At 34.1% G+C, this 22,321-nt stretch overlaps 2 protein-coding genes across 3 annotated transcripts in view; one reads left to right on the forward strand and one right to left on the reverse strand.

The window, feature by feature from the left end:
- The window catches only part of LOC127862132 (WD repeat domain-containing protein 83-like), a 173,580-nt gene extending 166,232 nt beyond the window's left edge, over window positions 1–7,348 (reverse strand). For both annotated transcript variants that reach the window (XM_052401127.1, XM_052401126.1), the window contains exon 1: window positions 7,188–7,348. In XM_052401127.1, the coding sequence (XP_052257087.1) occupies window positions 7,188–7,275 (88 nt within the window). In that variant the 5' untranslated portion in view covers window positions 7,276–7,348. The remainder of the gene's footprint in view (window positions 1–7,187) is intronic.
- A 107-nt stretch (window positions 7,349–7,455) lies between these two features.
- On the forward strand, window positions 7,456–22,213 carry LOC127862144 (protein mago nashi homolog 2). Its single transcript, XM_052401139.1, has 5 exons — window positions 7,456–7,605; window positions 16,940–16,998; window positions 18,781–18,891; window positions 19,744–19,826; window positions 21,327–22,213. The coding sequence occupies exons 1-5, from the start codon at window positions 7,512–7,514 to the stop codon at window positions 21,424–21,426; spliced, it is 447 nt and encodes a 148-aa protein (XP_052257099.1). The 5' UTR covers window positions 7,456–7,511; the 3' UTR covers window positions 21,427–22,213.
- Window positions 22,214–22,321: the final 108 nt, after the last annotated feature.

A 22,321-nucleotide genomic window follows, 5' to 3' on the forward strand; every position in this document is an offset into this window, starting at 1 on the left:
TGTTTTGCCATTTATCGCAGTCTAAACACTGCTGATCATATTTCACAATAGCCAAAATTAAATCCAGTCTTGACCAGATTTTCCTGTAAATCAGTACACAGAACATTACCTGTTTCAATAATAAACTACCTAAATGATCGTAACGTCAAAGATACAGCATTCTCTTTGCTACACTGCTGTTTCTTCAACAGTGTATAGACCCACGCTAACTTTCGCGCGCTTTTCTAACAGAACAAAGAAAAGTAAAATGATCCGTTAAACTAAATTTAGATTCACATGCTCTTCTTAACTTTTATTTTAATTTAAATTGCAATATATGTTTAATAAGTTTTTTTACACATTTTATATAAATTAATAAATATTTGACAAAATCGTATAATCTCGCTTTAAAATGAGGTCTGTTATGAGAAGGGCTAAATATTTGTATCGTGATAATCTTGTGCAGACGTGTGGTGTAACAGGCTAACCAATATCAAATTGTTTGGTTTGATGAATCTTATTCATTTTTACAATAAAATATTGCATATTTATAAAGTCTTAGTATTATGAGTAATTCACACAGTTTAATGTCTGTTCAAACTGTGATCACAAAAACTAAATTATTATTCGCCAGTTAATTGAAGCCCTAAATTGGCACCTAATTGACAAACAACAGTTCGGGCCCTTTTTAGAGTGTGTATATTGCATTGCGCAATTTGAGCAATTCACACATTTTAATGGCTGTTCATAATGTGATCACAGAAACTTATTATGCGCCAGTCAATTTAAGTCGTTAATTGACACCCAATTGACAAACAACAGTTCGGGGCCTTTCTTGGAGTGTGTATATTGCATTGCGCAATCAACGCTGATACGGGCCGCGTTATCAGTTTGACACGAAGAACGTAACGTCGTACAATAAATTTAGCAGACGACTACTTTTTTGTTGCGTTGTTTAATTTATGTTACAGTACTGTATAGTACCCCAATAGTATCGCTAGTAGTGTGTAACCGACTCGGTGTAAAATAATATAAGGTTACAAAAACAGCGAAACAAAATACCGGAAATGGTTATCAAACTCGCGGATTTATGCAATTCTGACTTAAAAATTTGACATTCTGACTTTGGAAAAAATGATTTTGTACATACATAAGACGCTCCGGAGCATACGACGCATGTTACTTTTGCCTGTAAAAAAGTCGCGACTTATACCCCGAAAAATACGGTATTTAACCACAGAAACACACGTTTTTCTTAGTTCTTTTTTGCACTTGCCCGGGCGGACAACTAGATTATAAAATAACTTGCCCGGACCCAACTTTTACTTGCCAGGGGCAATCGGACAACTGTTAATGTTGAGCCCTGATATTCAAAGTTACTAAGTCAAAAAAGGGCCATAATTCCGTAAAAATGACAACCAGAGTTATGCAACTTGTCCTTTTACTGTACCCTTATGATAGTTTGCGAGTGTTCCAAGTATGAAAGCAAATTTCTATGATACTTTAGGGGTAAAGTGGACCAAAACACAAAACTTAACCAAATTTTCAATTTTCTAAGTATAAAGGGCCCATAATTCCGTCCAAATGCCAGTCAGAGTTACATAACTTTGCCTGCACAGTCCCCTTATGATAGTTAATAAGTGTTGCAAGTATGAAAGCAATAGCTTTGACACTGTAGGAATAAAGTGGACCTAAACACAAAACTTAACCAAATTTTCAATTTTCTAAGTATTAAAAGGGCACATAATTCTGTCAAAATGCCAGTCAGAGATACATAACTTTGCCTGCACAGTCCCCTTATGATGCGGGCAAAAGCGAGCGTTGACCGTTTATTTGTATCACTTTTCTGAAATACAAAGAGACATTACCGTATAGGGATACAAGTCAAATAATTTCTGCCGTCACCTATTTTCGCGATGGAAAATCATAGAGCGCTGGAGAACATAGGCACTTCGACAAACGCTATATGACATGTAGATGCATTCCTCATGAAATAATACGGCATGACAGTAATTATTAAGTAGCGAATCGTACTCTATGTTATTGTATTATGATTTTCTACGATCAAAATACGTCTGTTTGCCTCCCTGTGTGACACATCCTGTTTCCCATAATGCATTGCAAATTGAAAATTGCTCTAGATTCTGTTAACAAAATCATAAAAAAGATAACCCATCTAAATTATTTGCGTACTTCCGGTTTACAATACCGAATAAGATTAGTTTCGAATTAACTTCTTCAATGAACCCAATATTCTATAGTTAATATTATCCCTTTACATAAATAAACAATTGTTTAAAAGTTTAATTTGTTCACAACATCAACGGCCGCGTTTCTTTCGTCGACAACTATACATGTCTGTGTGACGTCACTGCTTTCGTCAATACGTCATTAAGAAGTAAAAATTGAAACTGACATACTCTGGTGGATGTTTACATTGTTGAAATTTAATAAATTAATGGAATGCACTCGATTGGTAAGTCATTATTTAATTAAAATATTGCGTTTGGTTACATAAAACATCAATCTATATAATATTACTAAAGATTAACTTTGATAACATGGGAACTGTTTTCGGCACATAATTTAAGGTCATTATTATTCAGTCAAACTAATGGAACATAAAAGTTATCATTTTATTAAGTTTTGGAGTTATTTCTTGAGTATATTCTACGTGATTATTCTAAAGACCCTTTCTTTTGTGATGTATTAAGTTACGTTGTGATTGTAAACAATATTGCATCTCCGACTCATACTCGATCTTTTTCGTACCAAACTGTTTCAAACTGTAAAAAATCAAACTGTGCTTACATACACATTGGAAATAGACTAATTCATTTGTACATTTTATGGATTCTTTTTGATTTTCTTTTAGAAGCTGCTCTGTCAAATGCTGGACTTCACACATTCCATGCAGCATTCTGCTGAGCACAACTGACTGCGTGCTTTGTACTCAACAACGAAGCAATTCTGGACCTATAAAGCTTAACCGGGACTGAAACATTAACAATTGTGACTCTGTAATGTTCAACGTTAGTGGACTGTAAAGAAACCGCAATTATTGTGAAGAGACTCTGTATGTTTGTAAGCAAAAAGAATATACAGCATACAAATATCAGGTGTGAAAACAATGTGAAAGAATATTGAAATTAACAATTTGCAATCAGGCATGTCAAATGAATTGTTGATATTAAAAATGATAGTTCCCAGGCAGCTCTAGACGTTTTTTTCTGTATTTCTATTACTAGTATTAATTCATAAAATGTATGACACAATTAAAAAGCACACTCTGTTTAGAGACCATTGTGTTGTCTCATTGTGTGATGATGACTTTGAGTAATACATTGTACATTAAACAATATCTACTAAGTTGTTTTTAAGTATAAGATTTCTTGTTTATTATATAAATGGATGTTAATTTTTGCTTAAATATAAATGTGCATAATGCAGTGCCAGAAGCACACTTTGCAATATTTTTATTACAAAAGAGTGTGTTGTACACTTGAACTTTTACCTATAATTAATTATCCTTGCCTAAAAATTCATTTGACACACCTGAGACCATGTTGTGTATTACAGTTATTATTTTGCACATTATACTGACACTTTGAAAAAATTGTAAATAAGCGAAAAGCAGAAGTTTAGTCTTGTCAACTGTCTCTGATTAATTTTTTGAAGACCATATAAGAAGCGAACGTGTAGGATACGGTGTTCATTTTATTTGATGACTGCTTGTTATTATTTCTTCATAGAAGGCGTACTGGATGATTGGAGTATTTTTTTTGGTTCTACATCTTTGATAAAGTCAACTCATTGACTGAGCGTGTTTTTTAACTAACAAACGGGTGGTATGAACTTACCGAATATATGCAAACTCATAACAGTGTGTCTAATACTACATGTGTTGAGTGCACAGAAACAAGGGCGAGAAGATAAGGGTATAAATGAACATACTGAATGTGTTATTTTGTTTATGAGCTTGAACATACAAAAACTTGACTTTAATCAATTGGGATGTACATGCAGTTTAATAATCGGGTTGTTATTTTATAATCATATTCATGTGGAAACTGCCTCATTCACATGCAATACGCAGCTGCTGTCTATATGTTTAATGCCACATTCCATAATGACTGAATATCTTTACTTTCAAAACATGAAAATGAATTAAATGAAATGAAAATAAACGAAATAATGTAATTAAATTCAGGTGAAAAATATTTGATTATATTTTATTTAAATATGGTTTGGTAAATTATTTACTGGTAAAACAAGTCTTGTTGATTACAGTAAATTCGTGATAATAAGTATGTTGTTGTTTATTTTTTGTCTCACACATAAAGTGACAGGTACACTCATATATTTAGCGTTAAGCTTATGCTGTGGGTCGTCATCATAAACCTAAATTTTTGCTACTAGTATTTTCTCCTTAGCACCAACCTAGTAATGTTCAATCTGTGTATGCCATAAGACATAGTTTTTACCAACTGTTAATTCCTGGGGATTCAGAAAAATACAATAAGTTTACCACATTTCATGGCATAAGCTCTAACAGTGCGGAAGATATGCAAAGAGTATTGTGTCCAAAGCCAAAGGTGATATTTCTGCTCTGTGTAATTTTGCGCAGTGAATGAGGTCTATGCACTTCTTTCAAGATAGACGCAAACACTCCCGCAAGCATTGTTGTATTTATATGTTTATTAACATTAATTAAGTACAAAATGTTTTTCATTTACATATGCAGGGGATACATTTACGTTGTCGATGATTTAGACATGGGACCAAAATAATGAAGTACGGCACCTTTCTTTTTTATGCTTAAGTTAAATAAAATCGTTTTACAAATAATCTCGCCCTAAAACATAAATGGCATCCCTGCATATGGAAAACATCGATAAAACACAGTTTCGCGAGATTTTTTTTTTTTTTTTTTAATTCTAACATGGTTTTGAAAAATGGAAACAAAAAAGGAAATACATGTTTAAGAGTTTGAAAACAGTACAAGGGGTTACTATACAAAGAGCATAGCTTCATAAACTTGTTTAAGATTTAAACAAATTATATTTTATTACTTTGCTAAATTACATATTGTTTTGTAAAGAAATTGAATGTTTTGTTGCATGATAAAAAATCACAAATATAATTAAGGATTTGAATTGGAATACCTTGCAATCAAGAAGACAACAAGCTAGACTCATTTTGTTCTATAAAATAGTATATAATCATGTTGATGTCAATCCCCTTCACTATCTCACTCCATACATTAGACACTCACGCCATCACCATCACATGGCATACCAAATACAGTGTACCACCAAGTACAGCTGATTGCCACAAATTTTCGTTCTTTCCAAGAACAGTTGTACAATGGAACACACTTCCATCTTATGAAGTCAGCGCTGATACGATCCCTGGATTTAAATCAGTGCTGTCTACATCAGTGTTCCTTCCTTAGATCACATGATTCTGCTTTTATCCTGTTTTTAACCCGACTAATATTCTCACCACATGCACAGTTGTATATGTATATATATAAGTCTTAAGGGCTTAAGGTGTTAGGTTTTGCACCTTTTTTACCACTGTTGATAGGATTTTCCTGATTTGATTGAGTATATCGGGAAACCTATCAATCTACAGTCCACTCTCGTTATCTCGAAGTCGACGGGAACAAGAAAATATATCGAGATAACGAGAGTTCGAGATATCCGATTAGGCGTTTTCAAAGGAAAAATGAGACGAAAATTTACCTTGTTTTTAACATATAAATACCTGTTAAGTGGTGTAACTAAAGCCGTCACCGTGTGGCATAATACTCTCTACCTGATATAAGAGCGTTTTTACGAGGCACGATTGATTTTGCTATTTAAATGCTTAAAATGTTGTTTTAAGTATTACAGAATTGCATGAACACATGCGGTTATAATATTTCTAAACTGTCGAGAAAACATCCGGTAATATTGCTATTTAAAGTTATGATGCAATTGACGTCCAATCAAGACGAGGGTTTTCCATCTGAACATGCGTAAATCACATTCCGGAATACTGAACTGTACATGAACATTTTGTAGTTTGAAATGCAAAGTTCAATCGATTATTAGTAAAAATATAACTCAATGTATTTTGGAATGTTGTTTGCAAAAACAATTAGTATTTCGGCCTTTCGGCAAGCTGTTTATTAATTGCAGTTAAATGATGTTTAAGTGACGGGCCTTACTCAAGTGTTAATGGCTAACTACATAACACACGTGTGATTATTGATGCAATTAACGGATTAATTTCCTACTGCACAGTATCGGGAGCAGCCGGGCGAAACGGGACGGTGAGGTATCAAAGAAAACGATTCTCACCTTTTGCCGACACTGGAACAATTATTCGCACTTCGAGATAAACCACAGTAAATACATGTAAAATCGGGACTCGGGACAAAATTTTATATCGAGATATCAAATTATTCGACATAACGAAAATCGAGATATGCGATGTTTATTTACATAGATAAAGAAGGAAAAAGTTGGGACATTGAGCTTACTTTGACATAACGAGAATATCGAGATATCCGATGTCGAGATAACGAGAGTGGACTGTATTTCTTTTTAACCCCCCACGCATGGCCATAATGTATCAGTATTGAACATAGCCATTATTATAAAAGAAGAAGAAGAAGATAATGTTCAGACATATATTACCCGTGTTATCTTTAACAAACATCAAATAAGCTTTTGCCTGTAAATTAGGTAGCACCTATTATCATATTAGTTAGTAAGTGTTGCAAGTATGAAAGCAAAAGCTTTGATACTTAAGGAATAAAATGGACCTAAACACAAAACTTAACCAAAATTTTCAATTTTCTAAGTATAAAAAGGGCACATTATTCTGTCAAAATGCACGCCAGAGTTATCTAACTTTGCCTGCCCAGTCCCCTCTGATAGTAAGTAAGTGTACCAAGTTTGAATGCAATAGCATTGATACTTTCTGAGAAAAGTGGACCTAAACGCAAAACTTAACGGGACGCCGACCCCAACGCCAAGGTGATGACAATAGCTCATAATTTTTTTTCAAAAAATAGATGAGCTAAAAAGAGTGTTTTGGCCCTGACGAATGACGAAGTGCTACAGTTCACAATTTCTACGTGGGTACGAACCAACCTGGGACGATTGTTTCGAACTAAAAGATGTTCTTTGTTTATTAAATTAATCTATGAAGTTTACCATTAAATCTGACTGCTCTTACGGCTCCTTGTTTACAGTTGTGTGAATAAATCAGCTTTGTTGGTATGTCATCGGGCAATTCTTGCATTTTGAATGAGACTTTAAGTTTGCTTCGGTTTGAAACGTTTTCTTGCGAAGGCCCAGCCGCATATTCGAAAACATACCCCACATGCAGTTTCATTTATGAACAGATACTTTAATAATAAATTATGACTTGATATATGGTAAATTGTGTTATTTATATATATATTTAAGAACACAACACATTAATATCTTATTATTGTTTACGAATATAAACCAACGCATGGTGTACGCATTTCTAAGATGGCTGCCTCCACAGATTTTTACTTGCGTTATTATGTTGGCCACAAAGGCAAATTTGGGCACGAGTTTCTCGAATTCGAATTCCGCCCTGATGGTAAATATACATTTAATTTATTATTTCAAACACATATTACAAGATCAACCTTTACTTTTCGAGAAACCATTTTATTAAAATTTACAACAACTTGCAAGTTGCAGGCTGCAGCACACAAAAGATGATTAGAAAGAAACATTCCCAGAGCCTTTTATAATTTTTTTCTTTGGCGGCTCTTTGAGTACATATGCACCCCTTCATAAAAACAATTGCAGTTTTGCACACTGATTTCATGCGCATCACTAAACAGAATGATGTGTTCGTTACCAATGAAGGAAAGTGATGAATAAACTTCAAAAACATGCAACCTAAAAAACACACGACTATGTTTCAATACCTTATTCTTGCTAACATTTTCATTCTAAAATTTGGAACAGCTTTAATATATTGGCATACTGCTACCCAACCAATAGCAACACTTTTTATCTGCAACATTACAACAGTTCCCCAAAATTGTGGATAGAGCATACAAAAGAATAACAAATAAAAAAAGAAGCAATTATTTCTTGCTTTAATGGTATGCATGATTTTGTGCTTTCAACAAGGTAAACATTGATAAGTTTTTGCAGTATCAGTGTTCCTTAGCATTTTCAGTCAGTGTTTTTTTCACCATTTTGGGAATGGGGCCGGGTCCCTTTGGATTGGGAAAATTCGCGGCATTTTGACTAAAATTGGGAAATTAGTGTTGTTGTTGTTTTGCTAACAAATGCTTTAAAATTGAGGATACAAGTTGATCTTATATGGGTGGGAGATGAACAAAATATTGAGATCTAAAAAAAAAACAAAAAAAAACCTTCCATTTGGAATTTTTAGCTCCCATTTCGGAAAAATATATACTTTTTTCCATTGGGAATGGGTCCGGTTACCAGACCCGATTTTGAATGAAAAAAAACACTGTCAGTGGTGATTAAATTTTGCACCTTAGGACAATAGACGGCGCATTGCAATTCTCAGCAACCCTTTGGTTCATAAAGCTGAGAGCTGAATTATTGCAACTGACAACTCGCTATGATTACTGATTACTTTCAGATTACAGGTGAAGTTAAAAATATAGTGTTACAAACAAATGTATACTAAATGTATCATAAACACACACTTCTGTAAGGTGTCTTTTTTAATGAACAAACAGACAAGTATGCTTTCATTATTGAATAGGTAAGATTACATAATTTTATTTTCAGTTTAAATAATGATTTATGCAGAAGAAACCTAAGTATTCAAATAATATCAATCCAAATCAGATTGGTGCTATTGATTGCTGACAGCTTTTTTTATTAGCTACTACACTAAATAAATGCAAACAACAACTTTTATACTGGTTACCATTTTTTCAACACAGCAGGCAATATATTGTGATTTTTCTAGGTTTCAATGCTTTAAGTACCCTTAACATGCTTTATTCTATGTGATACAAATGTATTATTAAAAATTATAACGACTGTCACCACTTCCGATCTCTAATTTATGTGACAAAGTATGAGGCGAAACAATGCACCACCTCCGAGTTCCCGGCCAAGGTCGGTCAAGTGTACGGTGTTGTGTGGGAGAAATGTACATGTATATTTTATAATGTAGTTTAAATTCTGTTGTATTTTGACACGTTGACTGTGTACTCTATGTAAGTTTTGTTGTAAATGTATTTTTGTAATAAAGAACATAAAGTTCATACAGGTTATATGTTGTAATCCATTTTGATTTATTAGAAAATAGAATTCACATGTTAAACAATATTATTATGAAATTGAAATTAATAGAAATTATGTATATTTTGTAATAAAGAAAATAACAAACTTCATACCTGTTTTATGACTTATTCCATATTGAAACTTGAAACATGCAGTCACTCTTTTAGCCCTAGGCCTTCTTCAGTACACGATTATAATCTTTTATTAATTCAAGAGTGACTGTGTCAAGTTGTAATAATTTCCTCCCTCTGGAGATCCAATAAATAGAGTATTTATTCCATATTGATTTATGTGTATTTGTTTGTAAACACAATTTGAATCGTAAACACAATTTGAATCCTAAAATAACAATAATTGCTTTAAGGCCTTTTTGGTTCATTTTTTGGTACGCTTTGGGGCCTTTTTGGTAAGGCCTTTTTGGTATTCGGCCATTTTGGTATGTGGCCTTTTTGGTTAAACCCTTACAATGTATCAATATTCAAATGCATAGAATGTTTTGCATGGTTACATCAACCTAACATTGTGTAAAATACAAGGTTCAGAATAATGATTGTTTAAATGTAGAGTGTTAAGTCAATTTAATAGTATCACTATACCCAGGGATGTAATTTTTTAGTGGATTAGTAGTGAATAGGTTATGGCACATAAAATACCAAAGATGTTCAACTTTCTGAAGAAAGCACCAAAATTGGTATGAAGCTTATTTAATATACCCTTAATAAAATAAGACGTGAGGACACGCTCTATCTGTCCGGGAACCTACTTTTAAACCAATTTCAAAAAGGGAGGTAAAAACGGCTTTTCTGAGATAGAGATTTTCCTGAAATTGCTATATGTCACAATTATTGTGTGAAAATGATTTAAATGTTAAAATAATGCAATATTATGAATGAGAGGTGCATGATCTGTTGAAATTGTATGGGTATTTATTGATGCATTACATGATAATCCTCCAAATTCGCACTTGAAAGGGGAGATTATACATATACACACTTGTATAACATTAGAAGTAAATACATGTATATTTAATACCCGTTTCATATAGTATTTACCTTCATTTCAAATCTATAGGTAAATCATTATATTAAACCTTATTTTGTCGGGCTAATAGGTAAAGAGATAATATTAATTATCTAAAGCACATTTTAATAAAGATTATCGTGCTTGTATTTGAATGATGGATTAAAATATAAAGAACATAACAGAACATGTACATAGTTTATTATTGAATTAAACAACATATTTATTAATGTTAATTAAACTATATAATGGAAAGTATATATATATATATATATATATATATATATATATATATATATATATATATATATATATATATATATATATATATATATATATATATATGCGAAGAGTATGTAATGATCTCAGAGCATAATTATAATTATGTTATATACAATTATAATAAAGATATCAACTTATTCAGAAGTAAACAATTATATATTCCTTACGTTTTCAATGTACATCAATTAATGTTCATATAAACAAGTTGAGATAGCATAAATAGTATGCCACATAGATTTTACAGAATTCTTGTCAATTTATAATAATAGAATGATAAGCTGCTATATACATGTATATTAAGTATTGTCATGATTGTAACCCAAACTTTTCTAGCAAGGAAATTTCATGGAAAAAAACATAAATTTTTAAACCAAATACCAACTTCACCTTTGTAAATCACATAGCAAATGTTCACATAATATACATAACTATGTTACTAATCAGTAAGTTAAAAAAAAACAGTTTCTTTAACAATTAACTTTTCAGCAATTATCCACATGAGTATCCAGCATGATATGTGGTAGTGGAGTGTTGAACTGGACTTACATTATATAATTAAATGAATTAATTAGATCTAGTCTCCTGTGGTTGATATATATTCAATACCAAAATACTATGAGGTTGTATTGTCATTTAGGAAAGACATTGGTGATTCCTTACTTTGTGCAAATAGTATAGATCACGACAATGAAGCTGTCACGTTATTACGAGCTGCAAGTATTGTACGAAAAGACATGTTTAGCAAAAAGTATGAATTCAAAGGCTCTTTGATTGATGCCCAGTATCAAGATCTGCCCAAATCTTTAAATATGCTAGTTGAAATGATACTCTCTGGGACAGATATTTGTCACGAGACTGGACCAGAATTTAACCTTAAAGATATTGCTTCTTCACTGACACAGCTCCTGGTTTTTAATGCTGTAAAACGTGTGAAGAAAGATTCAAAACATGTTCGTACGCTGCATCCTTTAGATAGAATGACAATGATGCCCTTATATTTGGGCCTTACAGTACACAATAAAATCAGACATAAAGATCTTGTAGACGTATTGTACGAAAAAGGACTTTCCGCTGGTAGAGCTAACAGCATACAGAATGGTGCTAGTACTTCACATGGTCAGTGGGCCCACCAAGTTTTGGTAGCTGCTCTTTATATATTGAAGTGTAAAGCTTATAAAGAGTATACCGGAAGAGTCACAGATAGTGCTGAAAAGTTAGATTATCAGAAGTGGTCAGATATGATGGATAATATCCACCCTCAATTTGCGTACTGGAATAAAACAATGGAGCTTGAAAAACTGTGTTTACAGTTTATGAAATCTCAAAGGGAGGCTAATTACGAGATGTATGTAGAATGCCTGGGTAAGATGGTGCCATGGATGTTTGCAATAAACCATGTTCATTATGCTCGTTGGCTGACTGTCCATTCACAAGATTTAATTTTAATTAAAGAAAGAAGTATCAATGTCCACGAAGAGTTCACAAAAGGACACTTTGTAACAAATAAAACTAAACACAGATTTTTAGCACTTGCTCCAACCAAATTCATGAGCAGCAGAATGCTTTAGTAAAGGGTGACGGTGGATTCGTTGGTCTAACCGAAAATCCAGATGCACTTCGAAGATGGATGGTGTCTGCACCAGAAACATCACGCATTCTTATGGAAGCGAGTGATGATACAGACAATTTAGATGATACTAAACACCATGAGGAGAAGCAAACTAAACAAAAACAGTTTCAGACTCAGGTACGCCAGCTAGTCGAAACAATAGATGATATGGGAAATCCCTTTGAAGAAGACACATCAGACCTTTATACGCTTGACACAAAAGTTGTCATGTCTCCTGAGGTAATCATGTCAGTCAAGACAGCAGAATCAATTGGAAAAGCTCAGTACGAATCTGTGATTGTTGAACGTCTAAGCAACAATATAAAAGGTTTTTACGTGACAATAAAGAAAAATTCACTTCCCCTTTTTCGAACTGGGTCCAGAAAGAAAGAGGCAAAGGCATAAAAAGTTAAAAGTATGAAAAGTGACATTAAATTATTTTCTAGAATGTATATTTCATGTCAGGTGAGAGACGGTGATTTGGACATCTTTTTTTAATACAAAAACCATGCATGGCCCCCATCTATAGCAGAAAATAACAAGATGAAACTAGGTAGTAAAGCAGATCTACTGAAGTGTCTAGAAAGAGAAGAGGAATCGCCAGAGATGAGTCCTCCTGTAGAGGTTAGCATACACGATGGTGCTGCCATTGTTCAGTCCCTGGATCCCAACAGGTCAGACAAGAGAGTTCTAGCGTTCAGTGATTATGCATTGAAGCTTGTATTACCTTATTTATCTAAGCAGCTAATGTCAGTCGACAGGGTCGATGTAGTATGGGATACGTACAACCCCAACAGCCTCAACGTACATACTAGACACAGTCGAGGGTCAGGCGATAAAATCAGAGTAAACAGATCGACTCGAATTCCTGCTAACTGGAAATCATTCTTAAGGGTTGATGAAAACAAAACAACACTTTACGAGTTTCTGGCAACACAAATTAGTCTTTTGAAAACACCACCAGGGAAGGTGGTTCTGACCACTTTTAGAGAGAATGTTTTAGTTGCTAACAGCAGCACTGAGCCAGTGGAACCAGATATCAGCAATATACAGCCTTGCAACCATAAGGAAGCTGATTCTTGTATGATTTTGCATGCTGTGGATGCGTATAAACAAGGCTACAAGCGAGTAATGCTTCATGCAACTGACACAAATGTCTTAGTGCTAACGATTTGCACCATCAGTCAGTTTGAAAATTGTGAACTGTGGCTAGCATTTGGACACACAACAAACATTTCAGGTACATACGAGCTCATTTGATAGCCACTCGTCTTGGCAAAGATGTTTCGTTTGACCTTTTATTTCTTTTATTAGTTATGCATTGTCAGGATGCGATACTGTATCTGCATTTGCAGACATTGGCACAAAGACAGCATTCACGCTTTTTATTACGCTTCCTTGATTTCAGTGACAGATGAGGATTTCAAAGTTGTGGAACGATACATTATCTTATTGTAAAGCAAAACCTCATCCCATGCATCTGTAAATGAAGCTATGAAGCATCTCTTTTCTCAAGGAAATAGACAGATTGATTCCACCTACCAGATGCGCACTTGTCCAGCATGTTAAAAGGGCTGTGTATCAAGCAGGTCACGTTTGGGGTCAAGCCATGATTGCGAATCCTGAGTTGCCTAATCCTAGTGACTGGGGTTGGATCAAAAACAATGACACTTGGGTCCCATTTTTGAGTTCCCTTCCGGAAGCTGCTAAGAGTTGTAGAGAACTTATCAAATGCAACTGTAAAAACACCTGCTCTGGTAGATGTAAATGAAATGCATCGAGGCAAATTTACCCTATACACAGTTGTGCCATTGTGAAGGCCTTTGTGTAAGAGAATAAGATACTTACATAATACAAGTATATACCAAAAGTATTAGATACATTTAAGTATACACTCTATTATAAATAGGTTTATATGATATGAATACATGACATCACTACGAATTACTGCTGTATAGAACTAATGGAATTATCTATAATACATTTCATGACATGTTTAGATAATACTGGTATACATGAAAAACCCAGAATTGGGCCTCATTCTGAGTTTTAATCTACTGATCATTTAAGTTGTGTATAATTATGCATTAACCATACATGAACAGACTATTGAATTATCATTGGTTAGGAGACAATTACTTCTAACAAATATTACAAGAACCAAACCGAAATAAGATTACATATTCAACACTGAAGTTGTTTAGACTTGATCAAGTTCATTTGTTAGTTAGTTTGCTTGTAATTGAAAAAAAATAATTATTATATTTTATATCATGCATTTGATATGAACTGAAGTTTATGAATAGTAAGGAAAAAAAATATATGGTACTGTTTTGCTTAATCATGTTCTCATTTTACTCATACTCAGTATTGAAGCTGATACCCAGTATTGAAGTTGATATACACTAAACAATAATTAGTAAGTTCCAATGTAGGGCCTCATATATGGCTTTAACCTTAATAATTAAATATGGAATACTTGTTATGAGATATTAATAATGCAAAAATGATAAATTATTTTAAGATTTTTTATTGGTCCAGTGATTCAACATTATTTGTATTATTTGCATTACCGGAGAGGTATTACTTAAGTGTTCCCCATTAGGGGCCTCATTGCTTTTGGGGCAGGAATTGTTTAGTTTTGGTTTTAAAAAGTTGTAGGACATTTATTAAGATCAATTTAGTTAAATATTATATGTAAGATCAATGAGTGGTCATTTTTATACGCCCGTATAAAATACGGGACGTATTATGTGAAACCCCTTGGCGGCGGGCGGGCGGCGGGCGGAAGGCATCACTTTGTCCGGACTCTAATTCAAATTGTATTCATCCGATCTTCACCAAACTTGGTCAGCAGTTGCATCTAGTTGATATCTAGGCCAAGTTCGAATATGGGTCATGCCGGGTCAAAAACTAGGTCATAGGGTCAATAAGTGCATTTTCAAAGGGGCCACTTTGTCCGGACTCTATTTCAAATTGTATTCATCCGATCTTCACCAAACTTGGTCAGCAGTTGCATCTAGTTGATATCTAGGCCAAGTTCGAATATGGGTCATGCCGGGTCAAAAACTAGGTCATAGGGTCAATAAGTGCATTTTCAAAGGGGCCACTTTGTCCGGACTCTATTTCAAATTGTATTCATCCGATCTTCACCAAACTTGGTCAGCAGTTGCATCTAGTTGATATATAGGCCAAGTTCGAATATGGGTCATGCCGGGTCAAAAACTAGGTCATAGGGTCAATTAGTGCATTTTCAACGGCGCCACTTTGTCCGGACTCTAATTCAAATTGTATTCATCCGATCTTCACCAAATTTGGTCAGAAGTTGTGTCTAGATGATATGTAGGTCAAGTTCAAATATGGGTCATGCCGGGTCAAAAACTAGGTCACGAGGTTACTTAGTGCATTTCAAGCATTTAGCATGGTGTCCGCTCTCTAATTGAAGTAGTTTTCATCTGATCTTCACCTAATTTGGTCAGAAGTTGTGTCTAGATGATATGTAGGTCAAGTTCGAACATGGGTCATGCCGGGTCAAAAACGAGGTCACATAGTGCATTTCAAGCATTAAGCATGTTGTCCGCTCTTTAATTGAAGTAGTTTTCATCTGATCTTCACCAAATTTAGTCAGATGTTACATCTAAGTGATATCTAGGTCAAGTTCAAATATGGGTCATGCCGGGTCAATAACTAGGTCTTGAGGACACTTTCAAGCATTGAGCATGGTGTCCAAAACCTTCGAACGGGCGTATCTTGTGACAGTTTGGCACTCTTGTTAATTATTAAATGTTTTGAAACCATTATTTTTAGATTTTTCCCCTTTTGGGGCCTCATTTTTGTAATTTTACTGTGTTCTTAGTATAAAAATGTTTGATATATTAAATATTGATACATTTTTAGATAAAGAAACAATAGTTAATGAAAAAAATATGTGTTGTTTTTGTTTCCTATCCTGTTGCTCAAAAATAAAAAATGAAAAATGGGCCCCCTTTTGGAGCCTCATTTTAGGGCATATAGAGTTTTCCAATCGCGTGTCCTCACATCTTATTGAATTCAGCATACCTTAAAATGGTTATATACAAAGTTTCATGCTTTCTTCATAAAGTTGAACATCTTTTTCCTATAACCTATAGACTATAGCAGTTTTTCTCAAATCTAATTTACCCAGGTTTCATGCATGAGGTTTGTGTAATTGATAAGAAAAATGGGGGTCAGGGGATATGACAGAACCCAAAGCATTTTTCATAATCTTCCAAAATAATCCAATTATGAAACCTTTGCATTTTACACTGGCATAATTATCCACATTTTGTTGAAAATAATTGAACTCACTTGTATGAATAATGTAAATTTTGTTTTTGAGTATGTGAGCATGCGGTTAAAAAGGCTGTTAGAAGTAAATCTAGCGTCCGAGGTGCACGATGCAGCTTTTAAATAATTACTATCATTATTGACAACAGGCAACTTATAACTGTAATGAAAACAGAATTTACTACACATATTGGGCTTTTCTGATATTCTGGCATTTAAAAATCAGTCAGCCTTCAAACATATATATAGGCTTTGGTCCGCTATCCATACTTATTTCTATTAATAAGGTTTACTTGGAACGACTGTTTTCATCTAGTGTAAGCACTCAATTTTATATAAAGCTTGAATTTGACTATTGAAGAACTTACAGTTAATAACCGGTAATATACCATAAGGATTTGGTTGCAATGTTATTGTGTTGTTTTTTCAGGTAAACTGAGATATGCCAACAACTCCAACTACAAAAATGATACAATGATTAGAAAAGAGGTACGTGTGAATGCAGATTATGATAAAATAGATATGGAAAAAAGTTTGTCAAGTCATCATTAAAATTAATGTGTTTAGCACAAATTGCCACAATCTCCTGGCAACTTTCTTTACTATAAATAATTTTTCTTTCTAAACATAAACTCCAATGTAAAAGTAACTAACAAATCCAGGATTAAGTTCATGTTGAGTTTAATGCCTCTGGCATAGGCCTAGATTTACAAGTCTGTTACAACAGCGTTTTTGTTCTGAGAAAACTTAAGTAGGGGGCAGTTATAAGGCATTCTTATACTGTAAAGTTTGTATTTCAATTATTCAGTTATTCTATAAAATTGTTTTTCTTCCCCTTTTCAAAGAAAAGGGGGCATATAGTGATCGGACTGTCCGTCTTTCCGTCACACTTTGCGTTTAGGTTTCGAAATCTGCGTTTAGGTTTCGAAAAATGCTCATAACTTCTTTGTCCCTTGAGATATAACCGTCATATTTGATATGCATGTGAATATGGACAAGGCCTTTCCATACGCACACATTTTTTACCCCTGTGACCTTTACCTTGAAGTTAGGGTCCGCGTCTAGGTTTCGAAATCTGCGTTTAGGTTTTGAAAAATGCTCATAACTTCTATTCCCCTTGAGATAAAGCCTTCATATTTGGTATGCATGTGAATATGGACGAGGCCTTTCCATACGCACAAAAATTTTGATCCCTGTGACCTTGATCTTGAACTTAAAATCTGCATTTAGATTTCAAAAAAAGCTCATAACTTCTATGTCCCTTGAGATAAAACCTTCATATTTGGTATGCATGTTTATATGGACAAGGCCAATCCATATGCACACAAATTTTGACCCCTGTGACCTTGACCTTGAACTTAGGGTCCGCGTTTAGGTTTCAAAATCTGCGTTTAGGTTTCGAAAAATACTATACTATACAAAGCGTTTGTAGGGGGTATATGTCATCCTATGGTGACAGCTCTTGTTATGAATTCTTTTTAACTCTCCAGCGCTTAGTCAGCTATTTATGCCAAATAAGCAAATGACTACAGTCTTCTTAACTTTTAGCTCGGCTGTTTTCGGAGAAAACCCGAGGTAGCCAGCTCGTTGTGTCGTCCGCCTTCCGCCATAGGCGTTGTGCTAAAACCTTAACATTGGCTCTAAAATCAAAGTGCTTCCACCTACAACTTTGAAACTTCATATGTAGATGCACCTTGATGAGTTCTACACGCCACACGCAATTTTGGGTCACTGTGACCTCTAAAAAAAAAATTCTGACAAGCTTTCGCAGCCGATTGTTGGCACCCGTTATGCAGTGCTCTTGTTATACTTTACCTCTCTTTTCAAACTTCGAAAATGTTTACAATGTAGCCCAAATCAAGAATATTATTTCTCCTCCTTTCACATTTGATTTTACCTTTCATTTGCATTTGGTTTTAATAGTCGAATTTTCTGTCCCCGAGGTGTTTCCAAAATCACACCCCTCAAAAGATAACATACATGTATTGTTTTGGTAACACCCAAAACTATCAACTTAAACTGGGCTTTATGCATGTGAGTAAAGCATCGTTCCAAATAAGCCTGTGCAGTCCGCATACATGTAGACTTATCAGAGATGATACTTTCGGCTTTTATGGTATTTTTTGTTTAAAGGACGTTTTAGTGCAAACAGTTCAGGTGGAAAGTGTTGTGCCTGTGCGGACTGGCTAATCTGGGATGACATTTTACACACATGCGTTAGGCCCAGTTATCCCAGAGCAAGGCTCATATGGTGACTGGTGACCGTTTCAGGCGTACGTTCACAAGTCAGTGATGGAGGAGCTGAAGAGGATCATAGACGACTCCGAGGTCATGCAGGAGGATGACGGGCTGTGGCCACCACCAGACAGGATTGGCAGACAGGTATGCCTATTGATGCTGGTGGAACAAGAAATTCCATGAAAGTGGAAATTGTCGTCCCTGATTAGCCTGTGCGGACTGCACAGGCTTATCTGAGATGACACTTTATGTGCATGCCGTGGCCACCACCAGACAGGATTTGCAGACAGGTATGCCTATGATGCTGGTAGAACAAGAAATTCCATACAAGCAGAAAGTGTCGTCCCTGATGAGCATGTGCAAACTGCACAGGCTTATCTGAGATGACACTTAGCGCACATGCATTAAGCTCAGTTTTCTCTAACGGGATTAAGGGCTGTGGCCACCTCTAGACAGGATTGGAAGGTACAGACAGGTACACCCACTTAAGTGTCAGGAACAAGGATAAGCATAAGATTATTATTTTCATTATCTTCCATGTTTTTATAGTCATGGAATTCATTTCAAACTGATTATGTTTTTTTATGTATTAATTTGTTCAACATTCTTTTTTGAAAATGAGAGCAAACTACTATGTTCTGTCTTCATTATTTTGATGCACATGATGTCCATAAGCCTCATTTAAAAGCACCAGAAAGTAAACAATTATATTTTTTATCATACTGTGTTTTTGCAGACTGAATAGTCTTTTCTGCAACATGTTTTCATTTAAAAAACGTATATTCAAAAAACAAAGGTTACATTGGTAATTTTGTCTTTCATTTGTGATGGCAGCAAATATTTCTGCTCTTTTTTTATGCTCAATCAAGATGATCAATCTCAGTTACATGTTTGACAGTATTCCTACATGTTTGACAGTATTCCTACATGTTTGACAGTATTCCTACATGTTTGACAGTATTCCTACATGTTTGACAGTATTCCTACATGTTTTAGGAGCTGGAGATTGTGATAGGAGATGAGCACATTTCATTCACCACATCAAAAATAGGCTCATTGGTAGATGTCAACCAGAGCAAGTAAGCAAAGTGTATATGTCCATTTTGAAATTTGTAATGACTACTGTAGAGTACCTGTAATCCAAATATGTACATCTTGAGAAAAACGCACGTGTTACATGGGTACATTCAATGCTTAATTATTATATGCACCAATTGTTTTTTAGTTTTGTTCACAAAACAACAGTTGATATTGCATGTGATTTTAAAAGAACTTTGAATGGAACAGCTTTGTTTGTAATCTCACATTACTGATATTAGTGGGTTTTCCAAATTCAGCACATTCTAGTCCATTATAATATTCCTCACGGTTTTGACTGAAGTGTGTCTGCTTTTCATTCTTGTATTTGAGTTTTCATGTTTTTCACTGTAAATACATATGCACATGTTAACATTGAATTGTTCTAAAATTTCAAGTACTTAACATTCTGAGTTTGAGCAAATGACCCTATGGCTCGCATATTCTTTGATGTTAGCCATTTTAACTCAGTAGAAATGATAAAAGATTTATTCCAATGTATGGTACAGTTTAAATGTTCCATTATTTCCTATACTGAATGGCAGTGTAAGGTGATGGGTATAATTGAGAGAATTGTTTAAGTCATGATATGCAGATGAGTTCTTCTCAATTTCAGAGGCCAAGATTGTTTAATGTCCTCGTTTTGCAAATATTTTATGCTGATTATATAAGTCACATTGGTTTTCACTGGTCCACTAAAGCGTGATACAAGGCCAGAATATGAATCTTAATTTATTACACTATATCACATCTTACAGAGCCAATAAGAAGCCCTTTAAGAAATTTGTCTTATAGAGTACCATTCTATTCCCCAAAATATACCATATTTGTAAAATTAGCAAAACTATATTCAATTATGTCATACTTTATATTCAGAGAATTATATGAATTATTAATCCTGTATCACACCGTACTGAGTCAGTAAGAAGCTGTGAAGGTATTATTATGTACAGGCTACTAGTGGTGCCAATACAAGTGAAAAATATCCTTAATATACTTGAAAGGTTTTTAAAAAAGTAATTAGTGGTGGTTAATAGCAAGTTTGACCCAATATAAATGAAATTTCTGGATATAATACTTTAAAGATTAGAATATTCTTTATTTTATGCTTTCCAGTGGTTAATAGAGAAATATCAGTGAATTAAAACTGATAAAAACAGTTTAAAACAGTGAAAATAATATACTGTGAAATGATGTAATTTTCATGACCTTACGACATAATTTCTGCAAAAATGCAAAAATTCATTTGTAGGCATGTAATTAAAAGAAAATTTATTGGATTTGGTGGAATATCGATTTTCATTCACTCATATTTTTTTCTGATAAGTCTTGAATTAAAATCAATATTCCAACAAATCCAACAAATATCCTTTATTTATTCTCTTAAGTCTAAGTCTTAAGGAATTTCTTAAAGGATTGTATAAGGAATATGGGCCCTGGCTACATAAATGAAAAGTAAATATTCTGTACAATACGTGATTATAATTCTTCCCTGTTCCCAGAGACCCGGATGGTTTGAGGACGTTCTACTACCTGGTGCAGGATCTCAAGTGCCTGGTGTTCTCTCTCATTGGACTTCACTTTAAGATTAAGCCTATCTAAGACATGTTGTATGTGTCAGCTGGTGGGCGTGAGGAGATGTATCTGAAATAATGCCTGGGAACATGAGCGATTTAGAACATCTAAATAAGCCTTGTTCTGAGAAAACTGGGTTTAATGCATGTGCGTTAAGTGTCCTCACAGATTACACTGTGCAGTTCACACAGGCTAATCAGGGACGACACTATATGCTTATGCATTAAGTCCAGTTTTCTCAAAACAAGGCTCAAATGTTTGTAAACTTTGATCCGGTCAAATTAATATCCTTTATTTAATACATATGTCAAGGTCTAGACCTTTGTTTTCTTTTCTTTCTAATTTTTGTTTTATACATCGATCATGATTTTGAATTCTTCATGTCTAGCAATTAAGTTTAAAAGTTATAATTGGTAAAATCTCATAATCCTATGTAAACTTTGTGTTTGTTCAATCACAAACTACTTAATACATTAGTAGACAAAATTTAACAAAAAAGTATTAAACTTTTTTTTATTTTCTAATATTTTTAGTATTTTCTAATTTGGTGTCAGTGCATCATGATATTTTATTTTTTCAACTAAAATTTTTCACAGATATGTTTGTTTCAATCAGAACTTTCTGTTTTCATATGGACATAAGTCTAGGCTTGAAATGGAGAGCATGTGCTAGAACAGTTCAGTAACCCATTTGCTAGTTTGCAGTCATTCATTTGCATATTTCATTTTCTTCATTTAATTCATTACATATTCATGTTTAGTATGTCTGAAATTACTATGATGGATGATGTGCAAATAAAGGTTTTGAAAGAAAATTGTGTTTTATTTTTTTGTTCTCATTGGTCCAGTATGGATTTAAATAAGATAATAAATTGCTCACTAGTCTCTAGGCATTGATTTTATTGTGGCAATGTGGTGATTTA

The sequence above is a fragment of the Dreissena polymorpha genome, chromosome 16, assembly GCF_020536995.1.
Source record: "Dreissena polymorpha isolate Duluth1 chromosome 16, UMN_Dpol_1.0, whole genome shotgun sequence".
NCBI lineage: Eukaryota > Metazoa > Mollusca > Bivalvia > Myida > Dreissenidae > Dreissena > Dreissena polymorpha.

Bases quoted from the DNA above. Each gene is read 5' to 3' on its own strand.
- LOC127862144 (XM_052401139.1), top strand. From the start codon at position 7,512: ATGGCTGCCTCCACAGATTTTTACTTGCGTTATTATGTTGGCCACAAA. The intron at 7,606-16,939 runs GTAAATATACAT...TTGTTTTTTCAG, and splicing joins ATTCGAATTCCGCCCTGATG to GTAAACTGAGATATGCCAAC. The intron at 18,892-19,743 runs GTATGCCTATTG...TACATGTTTTAG, and splicing joins CAGACAGGATTGGCAGACAG to GAGCTGGAGATTGTGATAGG.